Raw genomic sequence first — 26,967 nt, 5'->3', positions numbered from 1 at the left:
TATCTGACCCTGAATATTTTTGATTACTTTGAAATGTGTTGCATTTAAAAAACAAAACAAAGACACACTGAAGTCTTCCAAGTGTCCTTCCCTCTTCATGGTCCAGGTGCTTCCCATGGTAAGTATGCACTGCTTACCAGAAACCAGTGCCAGCAGAGCTCCTTGTGGTCTGCAGAGAAAGCTTACTCGAAACCTTTTGGGACAACTTGTATTTCCTTCAGTACTAATCCTTGTCTGGTGATGGGGGAATGTGATGAACGTACCTTTTCTTACATTTGCAAGTCACCTGTAAGTGTGTGGGGATAGAAATGCAGAGGTGTACCTTTAGCAAAGGGGGTTGGTATTCATGGTGGTATCTCCTGAGAAATGCTGCTTGGTGTCTGGTCCACTACTTTGAAGACTGAGTGGAAGTCAGCAGGAGCCTGCCCTCTGCTCCTGGGCAGCAGCTCCTGGAAGAATGCACCTCCTGTGAGGGGACCAAGTGGGGGGAGAATTTTATTTGCTCACATTTATCACTTACTCAGAAAATTAATAATCTCTAATGCTCATCCCACATGGTCTAAGTGTTGTCACTCCTGCCTCCATGGTTTGGTGGTGCTTCACTCCGCCAGGCAGGGTGAGCTCACAGTTGACTAGCTTGCTTGTCCAGCAATACCTAAGAATGGAAGCTGCATAAAGAGGGAGCTCATGTCGACCTGGGTGGGGGTCAGCGTGAGGTAACTGAGTCTTAGTGTGTGAGCCTCTTTCTGTTTGTTTTAAATAGTGAGTCTACAAACATCAACATAAATAGGGGCCACTTCTACTCTCACAGTTCAAAGCATCTTCACAGTGTTTATAACTGCTAATGAACAATGTTTCAGAGAAAGCAGAACCCAGACTTCCAAGATTTGCACATTTTGGGTAATGAAATGCTCAAGCTTGTGTATTGTAAACAAGGTTTAGAAACTCCTCCATGTAGTTGTGCTTTGGACTCTAGCAAGCTTTAGAAGAAAATGTCTAATTTTGCCTGGATTTATTTTATAAATTGTGACTGTTTCAGCAGTCTGTGTGGCCTTCCATTCAGCTGTTTGTTTAAGCCAAGCCAAAAGCCACTTATCTAAAGATGATTTATTCTCACTCTTGAGCTGACAGAACCAGGCTGGGAAGGGCAAAAGCTGAACTGTAGGGTTTTGTCTGAGCCCCCATCTTCGGTCAAACCACAAGGGGAGTGTGAAGGACTGGCTACAACATTGTTGTGGAAGGTACTCACAGGTCTCTTGTACATTGCTTGTAGAACACCTTTTTAAAATAAACAGCCATGGTATGTGATTGACTCAGATTTGAACTTTGCAGCTGTTCCTTCCTGGTATGCCAAAGCAAAACCCTATAGCTCAACATCTCTAAAATCAAAACTTTAAATGAAATATTGTAATTTGGATCAGTTTCTGACTTTCTTGTTTTGGCAGTGTAAGCAAAATGGAGGCAAGTGTGTTTCTTTATCTAGTTCAGAAAAATAGATGTTATTTATTTATTTAGCATATAGCAGTGTTGTGTAGTAAAAGGGAACAGCTGAACAGTCTTAGCCAGAGACGTGAAAGTGTAACTTGAGGCAGAGTATCTGGCTGTTAAAATTGCATCTAAAAAGGAAGGAAGTTTTAGTGATATTTTAAGAAGTTTTGTTAGATTAAAACAACCAAAAGATTTTGCATTCAAGAATTCTGTTTTATTGTCTCTGGATGCTGTGAGGATCTGATGTTCTCACTGACATCTTTTCACTGTGTTAGTCTTAACTTAATGCAGAGCCTGACCATGAGGATGGTTCAGGGAGCAGAGTAAATGAGGCTGAAGGTGTAGTTTTGACCTGTCCAAGAGCTGTGCTGCCCAGCCAAGGAACAGCGGGTTGTATGGTGGGGTGGGATGGCACTGCCGAGACCCTCTCGTTGGGGAGCTGCCATGGTGTGCGGCTCACATGGGTGCTTGCTGTGTGGGGCGGTTTCCCTCTAGGGGCACCCGCTTCCCCAGCGTGGATGGCCTCCTTCCACGCATATACAATGGAATGCAATAGTAAAAATAGGGGGAGGCCCAGATGACTAAGGGGCGAGCCTACTGTAGTCTGTAGTCTGCTTCCTCAGCAAGAATTATTTTGAATGAGTTAATACCAAAGGGATTAAAGAACTGTTGTATATTTTGAATTTGGGCTGTCAAAGCAAATATTTTGACAGTCGATCAGAAGTGGATATTGAGTAGTGTGAAGAACATACAGTTCTGTCATGGAAAAAACTTGTTGAGGGATGGAAGACTGAGAGGAGGAGTAAACAGCCAGCTTTCAGCCTCACAAGGGCCTAGCTTGAGTTTCTGTTGAGCAAAAATGGAAGAAAAGGGGTGAGCAGAGTGCTGGAGGGAAGCTTCATGAAATGCAGTTATTTAGCACAGTCTGTAGCTGGAAAGGCTTCAATGTATGGCACAAACATACGTGCACAAATGTGCTGTTAGAGCCACGTGAGAATTGGTTAGGTTCATTTGGAAACTCAAGGTGGGGTGTGTTGGAAGAAAAAGGTTAAGTACGCAAGTGTGAGTGAACTGTAACTTATCTCCAGTACTTCATCTGCAATCATTCCTTGCCAAGTCTCACAAAGAAGAAATGCCGCTCCCCCTCCTCTGGTCTATGCGGCATCCTACTTCATATGTTTCTGTCTATCTGCTCACAAAAAGGAGTTGTAGGGGAGTGGCACTCCCATTCGAGGGCATCACTAGTGCGAGAATAAATTTATGCAGAAATTCTCCCGTGAATAGGGATACGTTGCTCTGGAGATACGTTTTGTACCAGAATGAAGTACTCGTTACCTGGGAGAAGCTGAATTGTGAAGGTTTCATTGGAAAGCAAAGTATATTGTGTTGCGCTGTAGTTATTGATGACATTTACTAACTTTTAGGTACTGTGAAGTTTCCCTGTGTTGCAAAACGGGGAAGTGTATGTTCCAGTGAAGTCCTGAGATTTGACACAATCTCCATATCATCTTTAGACAGGCTATTTTGCTTATGCAGTGACTTTTCTGAAGATACTGTGTTTTAAAATGTTACTGCAATTTATTCTTGCACTTGCATTTCAAATGGAGAAGAACGCCATGGTTTGGTCTTTTCTTCCAATTCTAATATAGCATCCCACGTTTGTTATCAGTGCCATGTTTTTGTGGCTGCCAGTGTTCATCTGGAATTTCCACCTACTTAAGTAAATATGAACTTTGTTCTCATCTGTGTTCAATAAGCAGTATTTTATATTTAGCAGGTACAGAGTAAACAGTAACAACTATGATGGGTGTTCAACTCTTATGTCCCTTGCACCTCGGTTAAAATCCTGGAATTACAAAGATGAGGAGTTCACATGGGTGTGGTGCTTGCACAGAAATACAGATTCTAGAGCTTTTTGGAACTTCTTTTAAAAAATAAAGACATTTTCTCTTAAATTCTCTTTAATTGTGCAGATGACATCAGAAGAATGTAGGTTTGTTGTGGACATTTCCTACATTCCAGTTGTTATTTGCAGTGGAAATACTGAGAGAATTAACTTTTTTTTGGCAGGCTGACACGTCAGCGATCTGTTATTACAAAGGGTGTATTCGAGTCATCGGTATGTCAGGTTGCTTGAAAACTTCATGCTTTCCCCTAGAAAATGGAAAATGAGCTGAACTGTTTTCTCAGTATGGCTAAAAGTACAACTAAATGTTTTGCCTTTTTTTAAGGCCATGCTGTAACATCAAAATAAGGGATACAAAATTCACTTGTTGGCACAGCAGCTTAAGTCCATGTGTCTGCTAGTACCAGAGGAGTCTGCAGATCTAGACAAGGAAGAGAAATGCGGATAAAATCTTGCAGATGATTCACGAGGACTAGTATAGGAGGGAGTAGAAATTGCTGGATGAAATTCTGGATATGTTGAAGTTGTGGGGGTGTGTTTCGTTTTGCTTTCAGTGGGACTACGATTCAACCAGTGGGCTCAAAACTCCTAAGAAATTAAATACCAACCCCATGACAAAGCTAAAAAGAAAATTGGGGATGTCTGTTTTTCTGGCATCTGCTGACCCCTTTCTGTTTGGCAGCAGCGCAGCAATGAGGTCCAGATATGGTTCTCAACTCTCTTGCCTCCAGTTCAATGTCAGTATTTTGGTTTTTGTGAGGAAAACTTCTAAGTGCTATGTTCTCATCATGGAGGGGGTAATGTGAGGGCATTTCCTGCTCCCACCCTTGCTTTCAGGCAACACAGTTTCAGTTCAAGCGCAGAGGCATGTGCAATGACCCATTTGTTATTTTGAGGCCAGTATTTGGAGACGAGTTGGAAGTATAGTGATCTCTGATTGCCTCTTGCACTAAGATAAGTGTAACTGAGAATGTCATCAGCTACTGCTGAAAGGCAGCATAAAGGCTCGGGGAAAGCCCTAGGGAACATTTTGCTGCAGTCCCAGCATGCACAGGGCTGTGGAAGGGGGTAATTGAGAGGAGTCAGGAATCTCAAGGCTGACTGGCAACCCCTCTCACCAGGGCTCTTGGCCACTTGGCACTGACTGAAGCATTTTTCCACAGATTCCTGTTTACAGGGGCATAAGTCACGAGAGGCTGCTGGTGTTGGCATCAGTTCAAGATGAGGTGTGTGACATACCTGCAGGCAGATTGCTTTTCTGAAACACTGGTGCAAAGCTGGATACAGAACCCGGGGAAGCACCGCTCCTGCAAAACCCAGGCTTCAAAGGGATGGGCTGTGTCACCACATCGCAGGGTGGGCTGTCCCCAACTGCAATGCTGTTCACCTCCTCTCAAGGCTGGGGTTGGCTCAGCTGCAGTCAGCGGAAGCCCAGAAGGTTGGAACAAGGTTCCTTCATTGCCCCTTGCACCCAGGTGCCCATTGACTGTTAGTAAACTGACACTGGACAGCCCTAGTTAGAGAAGTATTTGGCTTTCTGTACTTGCCAGTGAGCAGTGGGGAGAACCTGTCCCATGGCACATGGAGCTGTGCCTGGCTTCCTTCCTGAAGGCATGCTGTGCTGCCTTCCCAAACTGAAGGCAGGAGCCGCATGTCTGTGAAACTGCTTAAACGTGTACGAACATTTTGCTGGGTAACTGCCAGCAATGTTGGTAATTTCGACCAGAGGAAGATGATGGGGGTGTGGTGGTAGGAGTGGGTGGGACCGCTGGGTGTTACTGAGACCTTTGCTTGCAAAGGGCTTGACAAACACCCGCAATGGGATGGGGCAAAGCAGATATGTACCTTTAAGTACGGGCTGGGTAGCGGGAGATTAATCACTCCCCTGGGACAAACCCAAGAGGTTTCCAGCAGGCTCTGTTTGACCGGCCCTTGTTAGAGCTTTTGCATGTAGATGTGTGTCTGCCAGAGATCTTGGCTCGTTGTGGGGGCGGAAACGAAGACTTTTTTCTCACTGCTGCTGTGTTGTCTTTTTTTTCTTGTAGGTGTGTGATGTCAAAGAGTGGGCAGTCCTTGCGGCCTCCCCTGCCAGCCTGCAGCATCATGTGCCAGTATGAATATTAAGAAAGAAAAGCGTACTTCAGAGCTCATCATCCCAGAAAGAAAAAAGGAGGAACTAAACAGAGAGAAAAAATGACTGTACTGCTTGCAAAACTTGGGGCCGTTCACTTTTTCTCCTGAGAAATTTCATCTTGGCCTTTGTGAGAGAGCTGAAAGAGCAGGCAGAGCAGCCGCAGTGATTTTCTTAGAGTCCTTTTTTTCTTTCTTAATTTAATTTTTCCCCCTCGTGCCTGGATTTTAAGACTATCAGCTGTACTGATCAGAAGCACTGAACATCAATATGTGTCATGTCATTGTAACATGTCGGTCGATGCTGTGGACTCTCCTGAGTATTGTGGTGGCTTTCGCAGAGCTCATTGCCTTCATGAGCGCAGACTGGCTGATTGGCAAAGCAAAGCCTTCAAGTTCTGAGGATGTGGACAACAGAACAGGGGGGTCGCAGGAGCCTTTCTATCCGACGCTGGGCATCTACGGGCGCTGCACCAGAATCTCCCACATGCAGCTTTCTAGACGAGACACGCTTTGTGGTCCTTACGCCGAAAACTTCAATGAGATTGCCAGTGGGTTCTGGCAGGCAACCGCTATTTTCCTAGCCGTGGGAATCATGATTCTCTGTGCCGTGGCATTTGTGTCTATCTTTACTATGTGTGTGCAGAGTATTATGAAGAAAAGCATTTTTAATGTCTGTGGGCTGCTACAAGGGATTGCAGGTACGTGTACTTTGAGAGCAACTAAAGATTTTAATTTTGGGGCCATTCAGCTGAAGAAATATAGCAATTCTGTCCTGTCTACAGACAGACTGCATTAGGCAGACCCAAAGCAGTTCTATATGCTGGTGTTTATTCAAACATAAGTGAAATTTATAGCTACACAGCATGTAATATATTGACATTGGCAGCAGAATTGCAGCCTGATGGGTGCCAAAATGAACTGACCAGTGTTGCTTTTGTTTGCTGTTCAGTTTTTTCTCTCTGTTTGAATTTCTTTCAGTAACAAAAACTTCTCTCCTTTGTTACCAGCAGAGAGCAAAGTTAATACTCACGTTAAGGCAGTCTATCTCCCTCTCGCTGCTTTAGTAATTTTACCATGGACCAAAGGCAGTTCTCTCAGTGTCTCAGGGGCTTCATGACTGTGGTGAGAGCAAATACCACCCCAGGGATAAGAACAGACTGCAGTCGCACACCCAGTTCTCCAGTCTTTCATGCTAAACAGCATCCTTGAAGGCTGTGAGCTTGACAAGTGATACCTTATGATAAACCCTTCCTTTAGCCAGGTTATTGTTCAGCTGCAGTTACACAGCCCAGTGAGCTTATCTTTTCACTGTCCAGGTATCAGCTGTTCTTTGCCTGAAAAAATGAATTAGTTCTTAAGATTTGGTGTTTCTGCTTACAGAGATTAAATGACTGTTAGTAAACTGACACTGGACAGCCCTAGTTAGAGAAGTATTTGGCTTTCTGTACTTGCCAGTGAGCAGTGGGGAGAACCTGTCCCATGCGCAGGTTTTCATCTTTTGTGCTGTGTGCGTGTGGTCATCTGGAGGAGAGTGGTCTTCTGCCCTACCTCTGGCAGCCCTCAGAGACCTGTGAGGAGGGAGGGAATGAGCAGGGCCACGTCCTCTTTCCCTCTTAGTGGTTCTCTTAAGCAGATGTTTTCAATTCATAAAATGGTTTTGTTACAACAAAAATTAGGAGTTTTAACTTGTTTGCTCGAAATGTGAATCCGGCTTCTCCCCTCTTCACCTCCACTGAGGTGGCCAAACATGTCTGTGCTGGCTGTACCTAGACTGGAGGTGTAATGATAGGTGTTCAAACCTTTATCAAGCTGGTTGGTTTCACTTGCTTAGTTGAGACCTAAATTAATCTTATTCTAAAAACATGGGGAAGTAGGCAAAAATTGAATTTGCTGCCTGCTGCAGCCCTCTGGAGCCAGCACTATGGTCCGGGGACCAGCTGACGCTGGCTCCTGAAGCACTAGCATGGTGGCTTTCGTCATCCTCCACTTAATGTGTCTTCGGTATAAAAGTGTACTGCTTATTTCATGTCACCCACAATGTAAGGTTTGTGCTTCTGGGGCAGAATTAGATCCTTAAATTGGCTCAAGATTCTTCTGTTCACATGATGGCATACAATTAGCAGATGAATGTCCTTTAGGTAAAAATAACAGGTTTTGCTGTAGTCGCTCCTGGTTTACAGAATTCGCCAGAACCAGTGTGACAAGGAAGCAGCTCTGCAGTGCAGATTAAGCTAGGGAAGGTTTTAGCTCTTTGCTTTCTTACCCTGTACTTCAGAAATACTCCATGAAACCTGTTTTTCAGGAGATTACATTACTTCTTTTCTGTTGGAGCGGTATTTATATGGGAGAGATTGGTTAGCAGCATAAGTAGATGTTTGGCATGTCGGACTTGGGTCTGTTGAAAAGATAACTTCATTTAGAATTCTCGTACCATCTCTAAATATCTAGTCTAACATCAAGATTAGCAGGAAGTAGGTTCCTGTGTCTTAGAATACTGTTCTTGAGACCATGTATTCATGAGAAAGTACGTGCAAAGACAGTTTTATGTTTTATTATCAAACCAGCTCTACCTGTAATGGGACTGGTGGCCTCAAGAATTGAACAACATGGTCAACAAAGCATTTCTTACATGTTAGGGTATAGGTCAGTCCTTTTTGAGCTGTACTGAGGATAGGAGCACTTCCTGTCTTATAATTCAGATAAATGACACAGCATGAAACCAGGTAATAGAAGGGTCATGTTACTGAAACTGTTGCTGTGAGTATGCCTGCCAGTATTTGCAGCTGGGTGTCTTGTCACTAACAGCTCGTTTTCTCAAGATTAGTTTTATTGGGTCCCCTGCTACTTTTGTGCCAGTAGCATTACAGCATCTGCTTACGTAGTTGAAATTATTTTCCTTATGACTTATCACAGCTGTTAATTTCAACTTTCCCAGTTCCTGAGTTTTGGAAAATGCTTAAGCAAGTTGTTCAAGAAGGACAGTTGTTGGCATGGTTAATCTGTACAGGGATTTTTATAGCTAGACTAATGCCCTGAGCAGAGAACAAGATACAGCCCTCCCTTAATCATCTTAAGCATAAGATCATTCGTTCAAATGTGAACAATTATGTTTTTAATAAGTGTAGGAGAATAATTCACAAAATCATTTTGTTTATCAGTCTATATCAGTCCACTATTTGCAAGTATGTCAAACATCTCATTTTCAAAGATGAGATGCACCCATGGTAGAGTCATCTACAGGCACTCAGGATCTTGCAGACTTAATCTCATTTAAAATCTCTATATCTTTGCAGTGGAGATTTAATATAATTAAAAACATACAACAAGCTAATTTATTCCTGGAATTCATCATGAAAAAACAATAACAGACACCGGATATATCTTTGCAGTCTAGCAACATTGGTTGTGACCTGGATGATGCCTACGGTGAAATTACAGAGCAGACAGCAACATCTCTTCTGTTATGGCCCTTGGACAAATGTGCAAACTCTCATTTAGGTCAATGGGAAGGAGCCACACACATATCTGGTCCACAGAGGGTTGGGTTTTTTTTGAGAAAATTAGAAATACAAAGCCATAAAGGAAGAAACTATGACTCTTGTTTAACTCCTGTAATTCCTTTGTTATAGAGCAAGACCTTCTACCACTTATTTTCAGACTGCAGTGCCTTTCATTCTAGAGCTGTAGAAACAGTAATCAGTGGGCCTGGTTTTGGAGATGTTTGAGGATTGTTTCATCTGAAAAAGCATCTTTTCTCTGCAATAGAGAGTGCAAAGAATAGAGCCGTGTAATTAAATAGATAATTACTACCCAGCAGCAAGTAGACCAGGCAGACTTTCATTTGAATGTCTTTTTGGGGAAAGTGTCCTATTTTTACAGTCTGTGAATCACTTGAAATGCAGAGGGTAGAAGAGGCAGCATGTTATTATATGGTAGCTGTTAAGAACCAATTCAAAGTAGATTTTCACAGTAATCATCTAGTTACAGGAAGTAAATAATTGGCGATCCCCTATTGACATATCTTAGTATATATATAAGGTAGTTGTATATGTGTTTACAAACCTTATTTGGGCTTGGGTACTTTACTTTGGTGCTAAGTAATATAATCTAAACATAACCTGTCCTCAAAGGAGGGTGGGGGGCAACTTAGTACAGAGCCTAAACCAGGTTTGGCTACTGTCTCTTGACACAGTTTGCTTCATGAAGTTCATCATCAACAACTTTGCTTGGCTTTTTTTTTTTAACCTCTAAGGGCACAGCCGAGCAGAGCTGGCCCCCACAGCCAGCAGCTGCCTGACTTGCAGGTGGTCCACACCCTGACCGTGCGACAGGAGGCGGAAGCTAAATTAGCAGCACATATATTATCTCAGCCACAAAACTTGGGCAGGCCTCTGTGTTTCCTTGTGGGGAGCTATGCCATCACGTGCCTGGGAAGGCTTTGGGGAGAGCAGAGGGGAAAGGGTGCTGGCGTGTCAGGAAGGCAGCTGGGTTTGGGAGTTCAGTTTCTGTTACTCCTGCTTGGCCGTGCTGGAGTGGGGCTGCATTGCTAGGTTGATTTTTCAAAAGGGGATAAAATAGCTCCTCCTCTCTAAAGTCTTTCCAGAGTGCTGATGGCTTCATCTGAGAGGCCTCTTGCGGGTCACCCCCTTCTCACCACTTTCTCTGTTCATGGTCTGCTGTCTCCTAGCTCAAATGGGGCTTGACTAAACAGGTTTCTGACAGAAGCACGAAAAAAAAAGCATGTAAAAATTGGGTTGCATCAGTCAGGAGACCAGCTGTGTCCCAGCCACACACTGAGGGGTGTCTCTGGTTTGGTCAGGTGAATGCATGGCTGCATTTTGCCGTCGTGTGGCTTAGCAGGCTGGGCTGCTGGCAGTTACGCCTTCAACAGATAAAAGTCCAGTCAGATGAAGCAGAGGTTTGTGTCTTCAAAGGCTGCTCCAGGTGTGCTGGGAGCATTAGGGTCCCCCAGCCACTTTGTTGGAGTCTGTCTGCTTGGGCCCAGATGCTGCAGGTCTGGGCTTCCCTCCCTCACCCCAGCAGCTTCTCCTCCAGCATTGCTGGCGGATGACCCACCTTCTTCCTTTCCAGGGTCTGGGAGGCTGTTTTCTTCCCCTGGCACTTGTCCGGCTCAGTCCGAAGCAGTGAAGTCTCTTCCATGGTACTTTCTCTTTTCAGGTATCTCACAAGCTCTCCTGCATTCATTCTTCTGTCCTTTCCATGATTTCCTATTTTTTTCCCCTTTATTGCTGTTCATGTCTTCTCCTGTTCCCTGTGCTGTGGTATCTTGCGGGGTGTTCCTCCATCAGAAACTACTGCAGTACCTGGGCAACAGTTCAGTTCCAGGAGTGCAGCTTTACCGTCAAGTGCAAGGAAACTTCTCCACAGTTTTCTAAAATGAAGAGGTGAAACACAGTGTGATGAAGCCAGCTGTGTCTGTAACAGTCTATCTTTGCTGCTGGAAGAGTTCTACATCTCTTGCACTAAGAAATAGTTCAGCATGTTATACTTATTGGTCATCATTTCCATTTGGGAGGCTGAGTGATTAAGAAGATGGCCTGAGCAGAGCGTGATGGGAACCATACGAAGGGGAAGAGGTTGGGAGCTGCATGTGGGGTTGTATGAAGTACGATCTGGCTGTGCAGGGTGGGCTCGTGGTACATGGAGTTGTGTGGCTGCACGCTTCTGGCTTCTGGAAGGTGAGGAGGCTGTTGGGAGTTGTAGAGGAGGAAGCTGAGGAGGAAGCGGGATGTCGGCCAGGACTTTCCTAGGAGAGGGGAGAAAACACAGAAGGAGAAGCAAGTTGCTGTGGAGGGGGCATGAGGCTGCTAGAGCTCTTTGATGCTCAGAGCATGATGTAAAAGGTTATGATGGTTGCAGAATAATTTAGTTATTCAGTTGTAGGCAGCAGCATGCTGTAAAAAAGCATTGTTTTGTCTGAGAAAGAGCCAAACTGGTGAGCAAGGAAGAAAGCACCTTGTGAACTCATGTTGCTGCCTGCGGGCAATGGAAGCTGTTGCTCAGCTGGGGAGCCCAGGCAGTAGTGGGAGAGCAGAGCGAGAGTGGTTTTGCCCTCGAAGGCAAGGAAGCTTCTTGTTTGTCTTTCTAAAACACAGAGCATGCATTTTTCAAAAAGCATATTTCCTCTTGGATTCATCTCAGAGTTTTTCTTTTCTGATGCCAGAATTCTGAATTCTTGGGGTGGGAAGAAAGAAAAAAGAGCGGGGGGGGGGCGGGGGGGAGGGGAAGGTCTAGTGGAAATCCTGACAGTCTGAACTGCTTTTGCTGTCTGCGGTATAGTGCTTCCTGTAACCTATATGGCCAAATGCCAGCACGACATCTAATACACACTTGGCTGCTGTAAGTTCAAGTGCAGGGGACTGCTGTGTTGGAATATGCCAGGGAAGGAAAATTGAGTTCAAGTGCTAAATTGCTATTGAGCCTGAGGGAGAGTATTAGTAACTTCAAAGAAATAAAGCGAAGATTTCAGTGTTTTGTTAGATTTGGTGGTCAGCTCATCTCCTGCACTACCAAGGTGGGCATGTTGGAACCAGTAGACACCCAGCAGATTGTAAGTAGAATAGAAAAAAAAACAAAAATTTCAGGTTTTCAGTGATCAAGTTTGGCAGCTGATTTTCTCAGCAGGCATAAATCTCTTCCATCAAACAGTGCTTAGTGTGAGACGCTCATGCTAACCACTGAGAAATGTTTTACTGTGGCACCTGTCCACACTGAGGTCCCTTATCTCCACTGGTGTAGGTGAGACGCCGAGAACTTCTTTACACCCCTGCCCTGGCGATGTGGGGTAAGAGAGTGCTGGTTGCCCCCCAAGAGGCCAGGGGGATAGCGGGAGGGTAGCAGGGCTCCCTTTCCACTGGATTTTTGTTTCCAGGCCTCAAAGCCAAGACTGATGCTGCTGTTTGTACATGGGATGCAAACACTAGGAGAATATTTAAACTCAACAAATGCTGTGTTTTCATTCAAATGCGAGAAAAAAGATGAAAGTGGCTCTTTCAAGATAGGGTGGATAACTTATGCTTAGCTCCTGTCTTCAGTGCGCCTGGTGTGGTGGTGAAGGAAATCTGTGGGTTTGAGTTTTGCTTCCTTCCCCAATGCAGATGACCCACACTCTGCTGCTGTATGACCCATGAAGCCACCCAAAATTCTCCCCTTCCTGCATCCCCCTTCACCTTTTCCTTCTTGCTGAGCCTTAGTTCCCCTGCAGCCCTGCGGTCTTGTTTGTGCTGTGGGATCAGTATTGAGGGAATGTAATGCCATGAAAAGATGGCTTGCAGCCCTTTTACCTCTTTGCTTAAGCTGAGGCAGGTTGTTGCTTTGGCCTCCCTTATAGAGCTGTGGTTGGGAGGTGGTGGTTTTCATTTCCTTTCTGCCAATGTAGCATAAGCAACTGATGGTTTGAAGGGCATGGTGGTCACTGGTCGAACAGCGGTGGAAAAGGTTATGGTGAGTGTTGTGAAACGTACTGGGTCTTCTCCTCTGTTTCTTTCATGGACAGAATAATTGACATGGCCTGATATTTCCTTCCCTGACTCAGGAACCTCCTGAATTGAGTTTCCTCCATCCACAATTGAGTTTCTCATTTAGCAGCTTCAAGCCTTTTATTGGGCCATCCTAGATTAAAAATATTCAATGCTTCATTGGCTTTTAAGGTAAAATGTGAGAGTGACCAGCCCTCGCAGCTGTGCCTGAGCAGTGGCCCTATGAGTGGAGAGATTTTGGTTACCTCTCTATCGCTGAAAACTTGTAAACATTTGGCTTTTCCCCTATAAGGGGCTTTATCTTGATTTAATTGCAGGGTTAGCATCTGCCGCACAGGAGGCCCTGTAGTGTGGTGACATGACTCCACGTGGCTGACAGCCAGCAAAGAGGCAGCGGTGTCATTCAGTGCTTGGGACTGATCTTACTTAGAGTCTCTGCATTTCCTTCCCTCCCAACTAATGGGGACTCTCAGCACATACATAAAAATTATTAAAAGCTAATGGCAAATTTGTCCTCCCCTCTTCTGAAAACAGGAGTCTGCAGGTTCATGCTTTGTTACAAAGAAGTCCAGGCAGTTAGATCACACCAATGCCAAAAAAAGCAAACCCTGAATCCCCCATGTGATGTCGTTCTGCCAAAGCAACCCACATCAAGCTGATAAACTGACTTATTTTTGGCTTTTCATGTAGGTAGCAAAATATATGTAATAGTTGAGTCTCCCACCAGTAGCCCCCTGCACTGTATTCCTGTCCCTGTTTCCACACCCCAACATCAGTAATGCCATCAGAAGTCTGCATAGGTTTGGTTATGAATTAGCATCTTTGATTTGCTTAATAAATGGGAAAAGACGCACGAGCAAATGGTATAGTTAAATTACTGTTGAAAAGAGTAGGGATCCTATCCTCTTTCTCAGCTTGGGGAAGGCAGTGGTTAGGGAACTGCCTTTTTCTTCTAGTAACTGCTTAACCTTATATGATCCTGAGACAAGTTTAAAGGGAAAAAAATATCTGTGCAGGATTTGAGCCATCACCTGGTTATAGTTTTAAACAGTTCATTCTCCTGCCTCAACTTAGGGTATCCCAGGTATCCTGAAATCTGTATACAGATGCTTGCAGAGTCTCCCTCTTCTTTTGGGGCAAAGACCTTCTTGCCTTTGGTCAGCTGCTTGTGTTGGGTGGGTCTGGCAGTCATGCAGGGGGATGGAGAGCAGCTGCAGAGGCAGGTCTGGGGCCCTGTGCTGCAGGTACCGTAACCTGCGCTCCCTTCAGCATCTCTACCCTCACCCTTTTCCTATAGCCAGTGTGGAGTGCTGAGACCACTGTGTCAGCTGGCCTGAGCCGACCTCGTTAGCTCTCATCTGATTAAAATGGAATTACTGAATCATTTCACAGGGCTGAAGGTGTCTGTTATACAGCTGCTGAGTAGGAGGTCATCGTTTTGGTTGTCTGTTGGTGGATGAAGCAGTCAAAAGTACGCAAATGGTGACCTGGTAGTATTCCTGCTGGATAGGGGTTTGTCAGGGAAAGTTTGCATATATGAAAGCCTCCTTGGGTTAAGCTAGCATAGTAAATTTGTATAACTATTTCACACATGAAATTGTTCAGGTATTCGGGTAGTATATTGACACATTTGGAAATACGAGCAATAAAGGCAGGGTTATTTTGCCTGGCTGATGCGGTGCCCTTGGGCTGAGCGTTAATCTCCTGTATTTGTGCAGAAGAGAACGATCAGGATCACTGCCACTGAGGAAGCGACCTGCCTGCACTGCCTGTGTGGTGGTGTGCAAGGCTAATCCCTCCCCGCCTTTACACTTCTTCTCTTCCTCTGCTAAAATATCACTCGGTTGTGCTGCTCCACGGGAGCCTGTTGCAGTGCCACCTCATTGATCACAGCTGCTTAATTTCCTGTTTCTTCAACAGCATTTAAAAGCTTTTTTTGCTATTTTGCTAGGAAATGAGAAGATAGTTTCAGGCTTTGCAATGGAAATTGGCTTTGTTAGTATATACTGTTGTTTAATATGGCACAACAGCAGCTGCACAGGAGACTGTCAAAACTAAATAGCATGCCTTTACGTAGCTAAACAAGCATCTGCCTAACCCCTGTCTCAAGGGTTGTTTCCAAGGATAGAATGAAAAAGCTTTTACTCAGATCTGACCCCAGCCCATAATGTGACATACAAATGCCCATAACAATACACTGGTCTGCTGGTTTTCCAAGATGTTAGCCCGGCAGCACTCCTGCAGTGTATAAAAACCAGGAGGAGCAATTGCTTGCTGCAGTTCCAGGCCCTTAAAAGGGGAAAAGTTCTTGGTGCACAAATACAAAAGGGCTTCTCCTATAGACAAAGCATTCTGAACTGTCTTCAGAAACATTGTTGCACAGCAGTGCAGTCTGCTATATTTATATTGATACTTCACAGCATTCTGTAATGTTTTGCTTTGGTGCTTTAGGAGAAAGGAGTTGCTTTTACATCATTTGAATATAGAAGAGCTGATGTTTAGTAGGTTGTCTGTGTTGTAATCAGGAAATATATTTTAGTCTAATAATCCCAATAAAATCTAAATCTCATTGAAAATCTGTATTTCTTAAGGCTTCTTTTTGAAAGCAGGTAATTAGGGACTGATAATAAAATGTTATGTGGGCAAATGGCCTTCAGTGAAAGATGGGAAAATGTTCTCTGCTGACAGACTTATACCAAAGACTTTTAGATGAGGTCTGTGGATAAAAAAGTCACATAAATAGTTTTCTGTTGTCATTCCTAGGCATCTGGCAACATTGTCTAGCATTCTTTCAGACCTCTGTTTCAAGGAATCCTAAGAGGAAGGGTAACTGAGAGCTGGCAACAACTAACAAAAAGGAAAATGTAATTATGAAAAATTATCATACTGATTTAAAGAAGAGGGATAGAGCTAATTAAGAAGCAGGAACAAGAGTATGTGTACAGGAAACTGCACTCCCAGCAGTGCAGCTGTGCTCAGAGAGGGGGCTAAAGCTAGAACAGAGCAAGCCTGAGCTTTGTGAGCCTGTAGAGGAGCACAGTGGAAAACAGCTTGTAATGTTTTCAAAAAGAATTTGTTCATCCCAGCAGGGGGAACAAACAGCAGTAATTCCACAGGTAGATTGGCTGTGAATTAAAACTCTCATTCACTGTACGTCAGCACAAAGAACTGAAACAATTCATTGCAGAAAACTTTTCTTCAGACAGAGCACTTGATTTTTGTTCTCTGTTCTCTTGAAGATTGGCTTCTCTTAAAAGACACTGGGACAAGAGCAAAAACTGATTTATTAAGAAAAAGAAATCTCTATCATTAATATTTACTGTCTTCCTGCCAGATAAGTCTCCAGGCAAACTAGCTATAGGAGATAATTGTTGCTTTATCAGATGATGCTGACATAAAATGATACAACACAAAACTGAGCTTTGTACTTATGGCTAAGTACAAAACTACAAGCTACAAAAACTAACAAATGTCCTGAGAAGCTTTCTGTTCTGCACTGAAATGGAGTAGTAGAAGGTAGGTTTGGTGTAGTGAAAACATTACTTTTTTTTCTTTTGTTATGCTAGGCTTGTATAGGATTCACCAAGTTAGCTATCTGAAGGAAAAATCAGGTGAGAGTCTGACCGTATTCAAGTCCATAGTTAAGACTTTTCTCCAAATGTTGTTTTCATCTGTGAAAAAACAGCTGTAGTTTATCAAATTATGGGCTGTAGTCAGTATTTCTCCAGGAATTTTCTGTCCTCAAAAAAAAAAGTTTTAAAGTCCTCATGACTACACTTGACAGCAGTGCTGCAGCCTTTTTGGGGGCTGAGTTTTGGATAACGGCTTTTCAGCTTGGGGCATACATACCATGAACCAGTAGCTTTCAGGAGTTGTTCAGTGCTCTAGTTTTGGTAAAAATAGATGGATGTAGCTTCTTAGTCCTGCTTGTGACTCAGCCATAAGCCAGGTTTGCTGATAAACACAGGTTCTCTAGGTTTGTGAGTGATGGAGTGGTAAACTTTAAAAACTTCCTTGTTGGCAGCAGTTACATTGGCATTTCAGATTTGGCTTCTTAATTTGGTGATGGTGATTTTTAACTAGCAAAGGGGCTTGTGATCATTAGAGAAAATGGCAACTGGCCCATACCAATGTACAGTCAGAAAAATACATAGTGTGGTCATGCCGGTTATGCAGAACAGGAAACTAGTGATGAATAGAGGAGAAGGAACTGCCGGTGTTTAGTCTGAAATGGCTGCAGGGCTCAGCAGGATGAAAGCACAGCTTATCCAGGTCTGTCCAAGATAAAGCAATACTTTATACTTAATGTCATTTGGCTAATCAGCCAGGAAACACTGCATAAAATTTGTCATTGGTTCTTAAATGTAAGCAATGATGAAATCCCTTCACAGAGAACAGATATCACTTGTTAATGGATTTTGCCGCCCCAAAGAATAATGACATTTAGTTCATTCATGCCCATGGTGTTGCATCATCGTTAGAAAAATGCTGGAGGAAGGACTTTCTTTTGTGAAATATCTGGCATTCATAGACATTAATTTTAGACAGTTGGATGATGTTTTTTGCATTTTGTATATATTAACTGCTTACTAGCTAGGATCCAGCTTTTTTTTCTCAGTGAGAAAGTTTTCTTGCATCTGGCTGAATTTCTTTAAACAAACAATTAAGGAAACCTAATGTACTGCAGAATAGGCTAGTCTAATGGAATTGAAGAAGATGTGAACAAGTCTTCACAGCTGTTCTTGGTAATCTCTTAGTATAGGAAAGAAAAGAGGACTGTTCTGCATTTTATTACTTGGTAGAAATTTTGGGATTAGATGAAATCTAATGGATGAACCAGCACCACACGTAAAAAGTACAACTTTGAGCCCACTTCTAGAAGGTGACAGCACCTTTACTAGCTATTTTTGTCAAGATGCCAGGTTGAATAAAGGGCTTTACAGTGCAGAACAAATAAATCGGTACTATTTATGGGATCTGGAAGGCTGTATTCATTTTCTGGATAAACTGGTTGTGTTTAAGCAAAAACTGTTTTTTGTAACTCTTCCTGTTCTTCTGAGTAAAATTTTAAAGAAAACAGAAAGCAAATTTTGATACCTATGAGCTGTCCTGATGTTCAGCTCCTTCCTACATATGTTGTAGGAGGGACATCTGTTTTTAACTCACTCTGATTTTTTTAGCAGGGCCTGTAAAAGAGCACCGTAGCCACTAACCTATGAGGCATTTTGATTAAATCTCTCATCTTTGTGCAAAGATACATCATGTGTGCTGGGATGTGACTCTTAATTTCCTTAATAAAGCCCTTCACTGCTTAGATAAAGACTGGTCCTCATAGGAGAGAAAACGATGAATAAGAGAGATGATCAGATGGGCAAAACATCTAGTCTTGAGCTTTTTACTTCCAGCCTGAGGCACAGCAGGGTGTTCGGGCAGTTTAGCAAGATGGGGAGTTGAGGCTTTTGCTCCAGCATCACTAGAGATGTGCTTTTCTTCTGCAGCAGCCAATTGCCTCTTTGGAGGATCGCTGCGTTACCTATGCACTGGCTGTGGGCACTTAAATCTGTTTGTGGCCAACTCCAGAATCCCTTAATTACGAAAGCAGCTTACTGAACTGGCAGTATTATTTTTCTGCTATGTCCTAATGTGGCCAAATAAGCAGATGCAGTGTGAGATTTATTTTTTTTTCCCAGGCAAGAAAATCAATATATGAAAAACCCAGAAGAAAAAAGGCAAAAATGTTTATGATGAATGACTAAATAAAAGCTTAATGAGGGCTACCTAAACCCAAATTCAAAAGTGGATGCAAACTTTCCAAAGTATTTGAAAAGTGCAAGTATAAACAGTAGGTAGAGATGCTCGAATGTTTTGCAAGCTCTGTATACCCGGCAGTAATGTGTGAAAACACAGGATGTAGAAGGAATAGAGAGATTAAAATTAGGAACTAGGCCATTACCATATGAAACAAGCCTGTGACAAGAAAAACCACAGGATAGCTGCAAGTTTAGATAAAACACTGCACCGTATATACTAGGGAAAAATCAGTAAAGGAGATTGGACGGATGAGGAAGAGTCGTCTTCTCCTAATCCTGGTTCTCAGGAGTGAGTAGTGACCATGATAACCATTACTATGTGTTGTGTTTGGTGTTAAACTGATAATTTGTTAACTTCTTTCTGTTTTTATTTCTAGGCCTCTTCCTTATCTTAGGCTTGATACTTTACCCTGCAGGTTGGGGATGCCAGAAAGCAATAAGCTATTGTGGACCTTATGCTTCTGCTTACAAACTTGGAGACTGCTCCTTGGGCTGGGCTTTCTACACAGCTATTGGTGGCACTATTCTGACGTTCATCTGTGCAGTCTTCTCGGCGCAAGCTGAAATAGCCACATCCAGTGACAAAGTGCAAGAAGAAATAGAAGAAGGAAAAAACCTTATCTGTCTCCTTTAACTCCAGTGGGGAAAAAATACCAGTGCCTGGGTCTTAATCTGCTTTCCATTGTCTGGACAAGCAGATCTGCTTACCTGTTTCTACCATTTGTGTGATTGAGCCCCATGCGTTCCAGCCCCGAACTACTGAAATGGTCTTTCTTCTTTGCTGGAAAATGAGGATCACAGAAAGGATCCCAAGAAAGCAGAATGTAAATACTTGGGGATTTTTTTAGTTTCACTCTATGATCAGGACACAGTGGAATATATTAATCTGACTGGGGAGGTGAGGAATCTTGTGTATATAGCAGGAATGTTGTTGTTATAACTGACAAATTCTGATTGATCAGATTGCCTTACCCACCTTGGTCACTTTGAAGAATTTGGATTTAAAATAATAAAAGCCAGCACATTATTATTCTTTTTTCTTACACAAGAGAAGCCTATTTTAATTAGGCTTTGTTTCCAAGGGCTCCCCTCACCTGTGAGTATTTCACCACCACCTGGTTTGGTACCATAATTTTCATTGAGGTGCTTTTTGATACTGAACTTCCTTAAAGTACAGTGCCTTCTCGGATAGTAAGTATATGTCGGAGATAGCAAAGCTGATGTGACGCAGTTTACACCAAACTTTAAGCATTTAAAAAGTTGAGTCCTTGCCAGGTTTCTTGACTTGAAACCTATAGTGCAAGGGGTGTGCCACTTGTTATTAGCAGACAAATGATTTTATTTCCATTGACTAGATAGAGAAGCTGTTGTTACACTGGCTTTCACCTGATTCGGATAAAATTGTTTGAAGAAACCATTGTTAGAAGTATTTCTACAGACTTTATTAAATAAACTCCTGAAATCCTAAGCAGATGACAACTCCCCACAGCACAGCTGGGCATTATCTTGTGAATGCCAACAGCCTGGCCTGGGCTGTAGCCTCTCCTACAAATGTAGATCACATGTTGGACTTCACCAGTATTAATCTTTCTCTTGCCAGTGAAACCTCATTCGTAGTCTACAGATCAGTCAGTCTCATGACCCACAGTCACATGAGTCCTTAAGAAATTTAAATTTTTCGGGAAGTCTTGCCAAATTCTACATGGCTGGGAAGACCTTTTCCTTTTTTTTTTAAACTGAACGTAGTATGGGCCCTTTTCCCATTAAATCAGCAGAAATAAAACAGACCTTGTCACAAATGACATTCCTTTCTCAAAGGCAGTTTGTTGTACTGCTTGTGGTGTTGCGTCACTTACTAGAACTACTTCTGAGAACAAATTTAGGAGGTATTTTAAAAAACAAAGGAATGATGCAACTGTGCCATAGGAGCATTGGGGATAATTAATCTGAGAAGCAGTTCTAATGAAATACTAAGTGAATTTTAGACTCCTTTTCTTCCTTCTTGGTAGTTCAACATCGTCCAATGACGGTGTTGCTCTCCATCACTTCACTGTATAATATGGAGCAGAGATTCTTGTTTATGCCTGGTCAGTCCCTTGAAGTGTGCCATTTTTTATTTGTAGGTATTAAAAAATCATCATTACTGTACAGGTAGATAGCAATTTCAATACACTGCTCAAGTCATTTGCAATACAAGAGCTGTTCAGCAGTCACGACTGCAAGCCCAGGGCTAGCCTCCAGCACAGATGAACACTAGCAGTCGCGGTGTTGGAGCACCCCTCCGGTGCCTGCCGTGCAGCTCGGACACTGTCTCGGCCCAGCCCATCTGTGGAGTGGGCCAGGCCCAGCTCCCAGCCTGCGCCTGCCCGTGTGCAGGGCACCTTCAAGCCACGTGCCAGATAGATACAGAGGTGATTGCTGAGCTGCTGTGCAACAAACAAGGTCAACTTCTGCCAATATTAAAAAGGGATTGGTTTAATCTTCTTATGTTTGGCTGCTCCTGCAACCCACGTCCACCATATTCTAGTTTAAAACGGGTAATTCACTTTTAAGTATTTAATTTAAAAAAAACCCAAAAGCTATGGTCTAGAAACATTTCTGCCAACTGCCTGCACAAAGCAAGACTTTAGCAAATCAAAACTACTAGCACAACGTGGTGTCTGAGGACAAAAATCACAGCCAGCATGTCCTGTCCACACCTGCATTTTCCTCCTGTTTTTTTTCTGTACGCACAAACATACCATCTGACAGGCATGCCCTCGGCTTGCACCTCGGGTCCAGTGCAGTGGCGAGGCAGCTGCAACAATCCTGCCGACCTTCCTCCCAAGCCCCCCTGCTGCAGCGTGTGCCACAGAGGCTGGCCCACCACCTCACCAGTGCAACTGGAAGCGGAGGGGAGGGCAGGGCTAGGAAGAATAAGAGTAGACTATAAATCAGCTAAAAATGAATGATTAAATAGATTTAGTTTTAGCTTTTCTTAGGTGGGTAGCAATCCAATGTCCACGTCACCACTGCCAACAAATCTTGACACTGTATTAGGGTGACAAATGCTGCTTTGGCTTGGGCACTTGATTAGTGAGAATAAGGTCAGTTCTTCCAAAAGGTGTAGAGGGCATATGCTACTTTGGCTTAGAAGTAAACAATGACCAAGCTTCATTTACTTTACTAGCTGACCTCTGCTGTGATGTACAGAACACAAAAAATTTTAGTAGTGCAGTTTTTAATTACAAAGGAGGTATTTTCAGTGCCATGTTTTGCTTTTGTTTGCATTTGTAACCAAGAAGAACCAGCTTTTCTGCTTGTTGCTGGTATACTATCAACTTGCTCTGCAACAATATAATCAATGTAACTTGCAAGAATATCCATGTTCATCACATAGCACAGACAGAAGACAGGCTGGGAAGAAATACAGAAAAAAAAAAAATCAGAATTTCTTTTCTCAGGGTTCTGTTTTTCTAGCAAGTGATAAGATGGTATGTATTGCAGTTTTTTTTTTTTTTTTTTCTGAATGAGGTTTTCAGGTGTAGGGTGCACTCATTAAATTGGACAGCTGTTTAAAGTTGTTCCTGAAGTTCACCTCAGCAGAAGCTTTCAAGGATATTTTGCAAAAAAATAAAAAAGAGAAATCAGCCTAAAGCTAATTTAATTAATTTCATGAGGGGGCTGCAGAGTATAACTGCTTCTTAATGTACATGTACTGCATAGGATCTAGAAGAATTTGCTGTGGATTCTTTAAAAAACCTGTGTGCCAATTAGTTCAGTTTGTTTTTGTGGTATTGAAGAATTCTTCAAACATCTGTGGTTTTATCAACTTCGTAAACTTGTATTCTGTAAAGTGCCATAGGCCTTTTTTTTCTTAAAATTGTAGCATATTTAAAAAAAAATATATATATATACACAAACTTGTGTGAGATGTGCAATACCAGGAATGGGGTTTGTTGTGGTTTTTTTTTTCCTTCGTTTTGCTTTTAAACAAGATATTTGAAGAGGGACGTCCCAGGGAAGAAGTGGCTGGAGTTTTGGTGGTGTGGACAAACTAAAGCATAGAGTAATGCAATAGAATCACTGATTTTTGAAGATGATTAACACAACAGCAGTAACAGCAGCAACAGCAGCTGAAAGATTTAACAAAAATCTTTTCCAGATTGATTTGAAGTACTCAGAGCTATGTAATACAGGCAATTCAAATATGAAGCTGTGTCCATCTCTGGTAACATACAATCTAAAAGCCAAAAAGGCTCAGCAAGGTTTCTTCATGTGCTTTATTTATAATGTGGCACCGCAAAAAACATTGCTACTGAGCTATTTCTGGTTTGTCTATATCACCATTGTGTCTATTTTACTCAATAAAGTTCTCTGGATTCTGAGATTTTTTTTCAGCCAAATCATTTCTATTTTGCATTGTTAACCCACATCAGAGTATCTCACGTCCTAGTGCTAAACGGAGAGAAGTTCAAGTCTTCCTTGAAATCAGTGGGCGCTGGTGCCTACCTCAAGGAAAGGACAGAGCCCAACAAAAGCAGAGCATGGCAGCAAGGTATAGACCACAGCTGCTTTGTATAGGAAGAGCAGCTGTGGCAATCCAGCTAGAGTAGATTTTGAGCCATGGTTTATTTGTGGTACTGTTTTTCTGTTCTTGAGTCACCACTATGTATATTTGTTAGCATGAATGATGTACCTAATGTGTTATTTTTAATCTAAATTTCAATTAAAATGTGCGTTTTCAAACTTTAACAGGAGTCTGACTACCTTAATTCAAACGTAGTGGACAAGCTGAGCAACAGCAAGGTAGCTTTAATTGTAGCTTTAATAGCATTTAAGATCACAGCCCACTGATGTTGTGTTTCAGATTTCCATCTGACTAACAATTATTACCACTTACTGATCAAAAAGTACATATGTGATCTGAAATCGTAGCTGTGTGTTATACAATACAGTTGCATGAAAGAAACTTTCTAATTGAATAGATGTCTGACAAATGTTCCTCATTTTGCAAGCACTGCAGTTCCTTTCTCATGGAAAGGGGTACCAAATGTTGTAAAACAGTGCTTAATCACATGGACTTTTAAAATGGTGTTTGCCACAATGTGTCTTACCTTTCACCTGTGACTTGACAAACACTAGAGAGAGGTTAGGTATTGCTCTCTAAGCAAATTTACAGCAGAACTAGGAGTAAGGCTTTCAGTACTTTAAAGAAAAGTTATGATGTCACTTTTGTCTCATAGTTGCTATGGTCCATTTCTATTAAATTTACATATAACTAATTGCACTTAGTTTAAGTACACTTCCAACAGTTTCTGAACTCCCAAGAAGTAGCTCTTGATTAAAACCTGGAACATTTAGAAACCTACAGTCCAGAAGACGTTAGGGGATAGGTGCCACTCAATGCACCACCACGTTAGTCACCTTTATGGATTTCAAAGCAGATATAGATACAGCAGTTATTCTGCAAATACAAAATACTGCTGAAAGAAATGACAAAGTACTGATTTGTACAGCTAAAGTTATTACCTCCCTTTTTCAGTAAGGTTAATGGAGTTGGCAGTAGGAACGTAGAGTTCAATTCTCTAATGTGTGAATTATTGCAGATTTCTGTGTTCTAGGAACTTCCTCCCCAAGCTCCAGCTAGGTTTAGAATGGTGATGCAATGATAAAGTGAATATGTAGTATTAATATCAGAGGGACAGGAATATAAAGATGTTGTCTTGCTCCTGTCATTCACTGAAAGTTTGTTTTCAAACAGATGCCTTTTATTTAATTTTGGTATCTTCCTATCAGTGAAATTCTGAGAGTGTAGGAATCGGTGTCCCTAACCAGCTTCAGGTATCATTCAGATGCAGTGGCATCAGTAAAGAAAAAATAATTCCAAATTTAATCACATTATTCTGACCGCTTCCAATGGCTCTCTTACCTTGGACAAAAAGTATCACTCCACTGCCCAATCCAGGATACCCACTTTTTTCTCTAAAACATTAAAAATACATGCATAGCAAAGAAGACAACAGCCCTCCACTGCAAAACAGCAAAGCATGCTTTGGCATGCATGCAGTTGACTACAGCTCAGATGATATAGACTGTTTAATTAGGCTATAAACACTGTAAAAATCTACTTGCAGCACTGTCAGCTGAAGCAGTGGCAGAGCAGCTGATGCCGCAGAGCCATCAGTGGTCAGAGGCAGCCGTTTTTAAAAATGGCCTGGGCTCCAGCCAGCATATCCCACCCAGCTCTGGTTGTATACATTCGCAAAGCAGAAAAGCTGAGTGAGTGGCCACAGGTAACTGGACTCTAAAGTGGGCTGGGTTTTCCAGGCCTACGTTAGCCATGTTGCAAGCACGCTGCCCATTACTAATACAACCTCCAACTTTTTATCACCAAAAATCAGTCAGAAATTTCCCATCTCCCTAGCTGAAAGTTTCCCTTCCTGAATCGTAGGTACAAAGAAGTAAAACCTAGTCATCTCAATGCTTTGCACGGCAGCTCTTCTGTGTTGAAGCATCCTCCTTCACCTCTGGCTGGTGTTAACAGCAACGTGTAGGAACACCCACTGAAGCAAGACAGTACGTTTCATATATAAACACACATTACTTAGTCACTTCACAGCACCAAGCGTATTGAGAAACAGTAAAACAAACGAATTAAAAGCACGGTTGTTTGGTGTAATCACTATCCATTCATCCAACAAAAAGCACATTTCAGATGAGCTGTATATGCTTCCATTAAACAGCTGGAGAATTCGTTTCTTTTTTTCCAGAACAAAATGCACGTCAGTGTGATCAACAAGTCATATGTCCCATCAACACATTTTTTTCTTCCCTCAGTAGTGTGTGACATGGTATGTAGTTTAATCCTAGCATAAAGTTGAACTAGTATTCTACTGCTGAGGTAAGAAATTTGCATCACTTCTTTTCTAAGTCTTCCTAATTTTTCTACTGAGAAGAAAAGCTACTTGCAGACATAAAACTGATTTGCAGGAAAAAAAGTATAAACTAATTCTTACACATTTTAATGTAACTCAGTGAAACCTAACACACATTTGTTTTAATTATCTGATCCACTGTGCCGTACTACTGATTCATAACCAGAATGCTCTTGGTGCATGCCTTTTCCTTGACGGAAATACCTTTCCAGAAGTTATCACTGAGTATTTTTAATCACAGTTCTCTTCCCGGTACTGTTTTCTCTGTGTGTGCATGCCTTCCCAACTTCATGCTTACAACTTCTTGAGGAAAACTAGCCTCAGCAAACCAGAGGAATCATCTCCCCACAACAGCACTTAAATTGTGTAATAATTCTAACCATAAAACAAGACGGGATCATGCTGCACAATTGTGCTGACCATTTACAAGAAAGTAGAAAAACTGTTCCTTTGGTCTGCTGCCACTGCCATCCTAGATCTGTAAATTACAAAGAAACAGATGAAGTTGATGAAGAATTTCACTACTAAATGATGCATGCATGCACAAGTGTCTTCAAAAACTCAACTCTGCTATCTCCCAAAATAATACTGACTGTACCTCAGAGCACTGTTCCCTGTATTGTGCATTTGCAAACGTAACTACGTCACAGTGGTCTAGATGAAGTTGTTTTGCCCTTTGAAGAAAACCCACTGATAAATTCAGTACTAAAGAGCAGGTGTTACAGTCAATATTAAATGAAAAAATTAACAGACTGTGATAGTGCCTAAAAAAAAAAGCAAGACACTGCAGTGATACAGAAATGTCAATCCACAGGCAGAAATTAGGAAAATAAACACTAGTAAAGCAACACTGTTTCCAGCAACTTCATTTTACTTTCAATAGTGTTTTAGGATTCACTTAATACCTGCAGAATTTCATTCAGTAACAACAAAACATGTTTAGATTTTAACCCTCGTGAGTTTACAGCACAAGAAAGTGGGCTGCAAGTGTTTTCAGAATTTTCTTCGTAACAGTTGAGTAGACTAATTCTCAATACCCTAATGTATTATTTTGATAGTGGACATTTTGCTTCCCCATTTCAGCAGAATTACAGCACTTATATACAGAATTATAAAAACCAAGTGAGACTTTTACACAGATCATCCACCCTGCACATTATCCTGACCATTAGAAGAAAAATCCTTATATTGGTGAAAACTATACAGAGCAAACA

General features: G+C 42.2%; 1 protein-coding gene across 2 annotated transcripts; it reads left to right on the top strand.

Moving 5' to 3' along the window:
* The first annotated feature begins 4,992 nt into the window (after positions 1-4,992).
* LOC128137835 (LHFPL tetraspan subfamily member 2 protein-like) lies at positions 4,993-23,570 on the top strand. 2 transcript variants are annotated; one of them, XM_052779046.1, is made up of 2 exons: positions 4,993-6,225; positions 19,253-23,570. In XM_052779046.1, exons 1-2 carry the CDS (start codon positions 5,796-5,798, stop codon positions 19,468-19,470), a joined length of 648 nt encoding a protein of 215 aa, XP_052635006.1. In that variant the 5' UTR covers positions 4,993-5,795; the 3' UTR covers positions 19,471-23,570. The 2 variants fall into 2 exon arrangements, with proteins under 2 accessions (XP_052635006.1, XP_052635005.1); XM_052779045.1 differs by having other exon boundaries at positions 5,002-6,225; positions 19,214-23,570.
* Positions 23,571-26,967: the final 3,397 nt, after the last annotated feature.

This window comes from Harpia harpyja, chromosome Z (assembly GCF_026419915.1).
Source record: "Harpia harpyja isolate bHarHar1 chromosome Z, bHarHar1 primary haplotype, whole genome shotgun sequence".
NCBI classification, from domain to species: Eukaryota; Metazoa; Chordata; class Aves; order Accipitriformes; family Accipitridae; genus Harpia; species Harpia harpyja.
Note: the sequence above shows the minus strand (reverse complement) of the source record. Positions and strands in the feature narration are given on the sequence as shown.

Excerpts from the sequence above, each read along its gene's own strand:
- LOC128137835 (XM_052779045.1), top strand. The coding sequence starts at position 5,796 with ATGTGTCATGTCATTGTAACATGTCGGTCGATGCTGTGGACTCTCCTG. Across the intron at positions 6,226-19,213 it reads GCTGCTACAAGGGATTGCAG|GCCTCTTCCTTATCTTAGGC; the intron begins GTACGTGTACTT and ends TTTTATTTCTAG.